This window comes from Crocodylus porosus, unplaced genomic scaffold (assembly GCF_001723895.1).
Source record: "Crocodylus porosus isolate Cpor-Errol unplaced genomic scaffold, CroPor_comp1, whole genome shotgun sequence".
In the NCBI taxonomy this organism is placed as follows: domain Eukaryota; kingdom Metazoa; phylum Chordata; order Crocodylia; family Crocodylidae; genus Crocodylus; species Crocodylus porosus.
The window spans coordinates 79,641,499-79,647,498 of NW_017728943.1; the positions used below are offsets into that span (position 1 = coordinate 79,641,499).

Consider the following 6,000-nt stretch of genomic DNA (forward strand, 5'->3'; position numbering starts at 1 on the left):
ATTTTCCTGAAAACATTGATTTTTAAAACATGCAAGCCTTCCATATAGGTCAATTTAAATTAAAAAAATATTACAACAAAAACTTTGTTTAGGAAAGGTGTTGTTTAATTTGAAATACCGACATACATATGAATATGTAAGTGTTATTGATTTTTATCTCATACACAACAGATAAGAAATTATTCTCTGATGATTCAGTACATTTTTAATATAGTATAGACTATTTAAGACACCCATCGGTAGACCAAAGAGCCATTTAAATCATGCAAAACACACTAGCCATTTGCCAAAACCCATTCATTTCAATATTAAGTGCCACTTAAATCTTTGTGCTAATAGCTGAAGAAGTAGCCTAATTTTAGCTGTTGGCACCTACAACTGGACCCCCCCACCTCTGCAGGTGGCTTGTCTGCACTAGTCCTCTCTCTCTCTAGTCTCCCAGGGTATTATCCAAATACCTTGTCTGCACACCCTGATCTTAAAATGGATATAAATTTAAGATGCTGCCCTCAGGTTATCAGACTGGGCCTTGAGTTGCCACACTCTGCCCTATTCATCATGGGGCTGCCAGTCAGTCCAATCCTTCAATCCTACCTCTGAGCAGGGCTCCCTATAATCCAATTACCAGTCTCTATGGATAGCCCTCAGTCTCTTTGGGTGCTCCAACCTTTCCAAAATATTTAGGTGGCTTTCAAATCACCACTTTTAAATTAACCCCTTACCCTTACGAAATTTTTCCCAATATAAATCTTGTGTTCAATACTGGGACTACACACAGCATCAAGATCCTGTGGCAGGACGACCTAGGCGTACCGTGACCTCCCCTGGCACCCTTGCCTACCGTGCCAAGTCTGGGTCCTGAACGCACCCTCCGTCTCACCTGCCACGTCTTTGATCTTATTTATCAATGGGAGGCTGCCTTCTTGCCCCGCTTGGCATGGGGCCGGTCTTGCTATACCACGATTCCAGGGCTACTCCCTGTGCCGGCCCTTACCAGCCTGTCTCTGTGACTGTTCTAAGTAGCCCGCTCTCTCTTCGGGCTTCCTAGTAGACTCTCCCTTCTCTCCGGGGCCTTCCACTGGGCTTGCCCCTCACAGGCAGTGCCCCACTGGGCCTGCTCCAAGATACACGCCCTCTCCCGGGGCCTGCTCCAAGATACACGCCCTCCCCTGCCCACACCGGGGCGCTTGCTCGCGCCTCCCACGCCCACCCGCACTGGGGCCCTCTATGCCCGACTTGGGCTTCCCTGAATTGGGGCTCAGGCAGCCTCAGCCTTACCTGGCCCCCAGATCCCTTTTCGGATCCTGCGCCCGACTCGGGCTTCGCAGGATTGGGGCTCAGGCGGCCTTAGCCTCACCTGGCCCCCCCAGACCCGCCTCTTCGGGCCTATGCCCCCCTGGGGCTTCTGCCTACACCGAGCTCTTCCCGAAGCTGCCCCCACTGGGCTGGGGTCAGGACACCCCCAAAATGCAGCACCCCCTGTGGTGCCAGGAACACCCCCACTTTACTGGGGAGCTCCTAATGAGGCCTCCTCCACCCCTACAGCCTCGCTTGGTCCTCCAGTGTAATAATCACGACAACCAACCAAAACAGAAACACAAAGCCCCTAGGCCATAACACAAATCTTAGGCCAACCTGGCTATCCTTCTCTCATCCCTGTCAGGGTCCTCTCCATCCTGTATCTGCACACTGGTGCACAACACCGCCCTGCTCACTCTAGCAGAGCTCTTACTCCTTAGACTGCCAGAGGGGAACTGCCTCTGGCCTCGGCCTTCTCTGTTTATAAAGGCCAGGCCCTGCCCCCTGGCAGTCAGCTGACCCAATCAGTTGCCATAGCAACTCCCACCTGCTGCCCTTGTGAGTGGCAGCTGAGCCCATTTACTACTATTCAGTAGCAGGCACCCTAGTGCCCTGGTACAGATCCTATAGTATATCTGACTATCTACCAGTGCTTTCTTTCTTTTGAGGCCTAATAATCTAGACTTTTTAATGGTAAAAATTGTATTACTTTTTAAATATTACTATTTATTATTCATTAAGTACTAATATGCATAGTAGTGCTTTAAAATAAAGATGGAATTCCTATAGTAGGGCTTTAAAATAAAGATGGATTTCCTATCCTAAGAGTCTGAAATCACAATGAATTACTAGATAAACCTATACAGACTTGATTTTCATTTATGCTAAGGCACCTTAACACTGTTAGAGTACTATAAAAAGGCTTTAGTGTAAATGAAAATCAGGCCAATATATTTTTAATATCAAAAGAATAAAATAGAAATGTAGATTCTCCACAATCTACTTAGGCTAAAATTGTTTTTGGCATGCCATAATGATGTAAAGGAGGAAGGAGTCAAGCAATCTCTTCCTCTCCTTGCTTTCTGCATGCAGGAGGATAGACAAAACGTCATGTACTTGAGCTTAGAGATATCCTTGATATCGCTAATATTGATTGTGGCTTTAACCTCTTCAGAGACAGTAAGAAAGGAAATAAGGAGCAAATCAACGTAGCTGGTAGCATATGCAACCCTTTCGGAAGGGTATCTCACTTGTGCTTGCCAGGAATATGCCCATTCCTAAAGTATTCAAGGATCTTGCTGTACTGTATCTGTCTAATGCCCCACAAAAAGGAGAGTACAGAGAACTTTGTGCTATGAATCAACAGTCAGGAAAAAATATGAGGTGCTACATTTTAATGCAATAACAATATGAACCTGATATAAAACATCCTAACTTTAATTCTGGGTATTACCAATATAAGAACCATAAAAATGAGAGTACCTCATGCATAGTTTTTGCATTTATAGGGATGTCATTCCTATAACGAGTGAAGAATAAACAGAGTCCTTTGAATTTGTCTGGTGTGGTATCAACATACAATCTCATAATTTTAGTTCCTTTTACAACTCCTGGAATTGTTCGACCACATTCTGAAAATAAATTAAAGCATATTAGTATTTTTTTTTAAATCCAAGTGTGTGTGTGGGCACATATACATACGTATATAGGTGAGCAATGGAAATGGCCAAATGGACACTACCTCCCCTGGAGTAGCATGTAATACTGCAGGTCACTGGTTAGTGACATGGGGAAAGACTGGTCCCAACCCCAGACCAACTAAACAACTCAGTCTCTACTATAGCAGATGTGTCAAGAACCCTGTGGAGGATGCCAACAGTGGCACAGAGTCAAAATAACAGCAGCAGCATCTTCTGCCACATCTACAAGACAGTTTACTAACTGGAGGCAGGCAGAGGGAAGAGATGTCCTTGCCACCGGGGGTGACAAGAACACATACAGCTCACTCTGGACATGTAAATACAGTCACGCTTTCTATGAGAACATGATTTTAAAAATGGCCCCCTTGGGACAGCTATGGTTGGAACTAGTGTCACATCAAGCCAAAGTGCTGAACATGAGACAACAAAGCCAAAAGCCCAATAAAGTATTGGACACTTGGAGGGTGTCTTGCACCTAATACAGGCAACTGTCTCAGATTCTAGCAGGCATAACTGACTTAAGAGTATGACCTCACTGCTGATTCCAGGGTTAACGCTGAGGCCAAAAAAGGACTCAGGGAAATAAGACCTTTGGTTCCAGGCCTGCCACAGCCAAGGAGCAGGATGACTTTGGAGAGTCCCTTCTTCTGTTCAGGAACATTGGAAAGGAGGTTCCTGATGTCACTAACATCAAATATCCCATCCCACCTGAAAACACTGTTGATCTTACACCAGGCCAACTCATCAATATCACATCCCACTGTCTCCTCATCCGCGCAGCTGAGTATTCCCTCCATATTCCTGCTACCCAACTTCCATGCTCCTGCTGACCACTCCAACTTCAACTCATGAGTACACCCCAATAGCTGCACACAAGCCAGCTCTCTTTCTCCAAGCGTTCAAGACAAAGCCAACTAAAGACATAGGCAAGACAAGACCAAACTACTTGATAAGTTTCAGCCCTCTAGTACAGTGACAATATAGGCATTTTTCCACCCCACAAACTGACTCCTAGCCTTATTATACTCAACCAGTCCCACAAACTGACCCTTGCACCATCATGCCATGATCCTCCACCTCAAATAGGATAGGAGAGACAGCACCTCTCACCCAGTATTACTCAGCTAAGAACTCCAGGAGGAAGAGATGGTAGTTATCCATTCTGAACACCTCCACCCCCCGACCTCCCGCAAGGTGACTGTGCTGCTCCTGTAACTGAAGAGCCCCCAAATTTTACAAGGCTTGCAGTCACAGCAAGCACTCACCACATACTAAAAGGGGGGCAGAGGGGGCAGGCACTGGGCTCCTTCTTCTGCATTTGACAGTTCTTGTGGATCTCCAGAGACTTGGGCCTAAAAAACAAATTGCCAGCCTAGTCCTCTAACCGCAGAGCACCAGCACAGCATAGACTTCAGCTGCAAGGGAGAGTAGGTCTACATAATTTTCAAGTGCTCCAAATTAGAAGCTCTTTATATTGCAGTAGAATTTGATGCACTGCAAAAGAACATTTGCCCATACCCTTTGATAGGCACTTCCTTTCTTTCTGTGATGTTGAGAGGCTTCAATCAAAGCTGGTATGCCTCCTCAAACTGGTTTGAGAGAAGGGCAACTTGAGACCATGTGGGTCAAGATACTGGGGGGGGACAAGGAGAAGGAGACTTGATGGTAGGCATCTACTACAGATCTCCACACCAAGAAGAGGAGCCAGATCTGGAATTTTCCAAGAACTAATGAAGGCTGCACATTCAAGGGACATGGTTGTCATGGGAGACCTCAGTTATCCTGACATCTGCTAGGAGAAGCACATGGCCAGATTTGACTGGTCTCATAGGTTTTTGAACTTTAGTTAGTACAGGAGATGAATGGGCCAACCAGGGGGAAGGCTTTGTTGGCTTTGGTTCTAGCTAAAGAGGATGACCTGGTGGTAGAGCTGAGGATTGAGCGTAATCTGAAAGATGGTAATCTCGTCCAGAGCACAGATATGGGGGCCCACACCCCTGAGAGGGCTACAGGGTTTTGAAGGGACAGTGTTTTGTTTTGCCATTTTGTTTAGAAGCACTGTCCCATTTTGTCAAAACTGTTTCACTGAGTTTCGACATTTCACCCATACGCTATAATGGGGAATCATGAAAATGCCTAAAACTTTCTCATTTCTTGCCCGATTTGGATGAAAATTGCAGGGATGGTAGCCCCTTCCAGAGGCATGACACCTGCCAAGTTGCAAGGAGATGTGTAGAGGTTCCTGGGAAACTGCACCTCAAACTGTTCAAAGCAGAAGTCCTGACACTTGCCTCCTCTCGTCAGGCAGCCTCCTCTCATTCGGCACATGGATCAGGGGGTTCGCATCCCTGGGAGGTCTGTGGGGCTGTTCTAGTCCTCCCATGGGTGCAGGCCCCCAGATCTGCACACCAGATAGGAGGAGGCTGCCGCTGTCACCTGGGACCAGCGCTGGGCACAGCCTGCACCCAGCAATGGAGAACAGTGCTGCTGCTGCCTGAGCCTCCTCTCATCTGGCACAGATCCAGGGGCTCGCACCCCTGGAAAGAGTCTGGCACAGCCTGGCAGCCCTTCCAGGGGTATGAGTCCCCAGGTCTGTGCCCCAGATGAGAGGAGGCTCAGGCTGCCGCTCCTACCAGGGACCGGAGCTGGGTGTGGGCTGTGCCCAACACCGGACAAGATTGCTGCTGCAGCAGCCTGAGCCTCCTCTCATTCAGCACAGATCCAGGGGCTTGCACCCTGTGAGGAGTCCAGCACAGTCCAGGAGCCCTCCTGGAGGTGTGAGCCCCCAGATCTGTGTGCCAGATGAGAGGAGGGTCAGGCTACCTCTCCCACCAGGGACCAGCGCCCCCCAACTCACCTCCCTGCTCGGCTGCAGCTCCCTGGTTGGATTGTGCCTGGCTCCAACCCCACAGCTGGCTGTTGCCTGCTCACTAGCAAAGTAGCCGGCTGCAGCCACCTTGCGCACTCCCCACTAGGCTGCAGCCCCCCACATGCGCCCCCC

At 48.1% G+C, this 6,000-nt stretch overlaps 1 protein-coding gene across 1 annotated transcript in view; it reads right to left on the reverse strand.

The window, feature by feature from the left end:
* The window catches only part of DNAH8 (dynein axonemal heavy chain 8), a 310,177-nt gene that overhangs the window by 297,654 nt on the left and 6,523 nt on the right, over positions 1 to 6,000 (reverse strand). Inside the window, exon 4 of the mRNA XM_019549625.1 lies at positions 2,782 to 2,930. Within this exon, the coding sequence (XP_019405170.1) occupies positions 2,782 to 2,930 (149 nt within the window). The remainder of the gene's footprint in view (positions 1 to 2,781; positions 2,931 to 6,000) is intronic.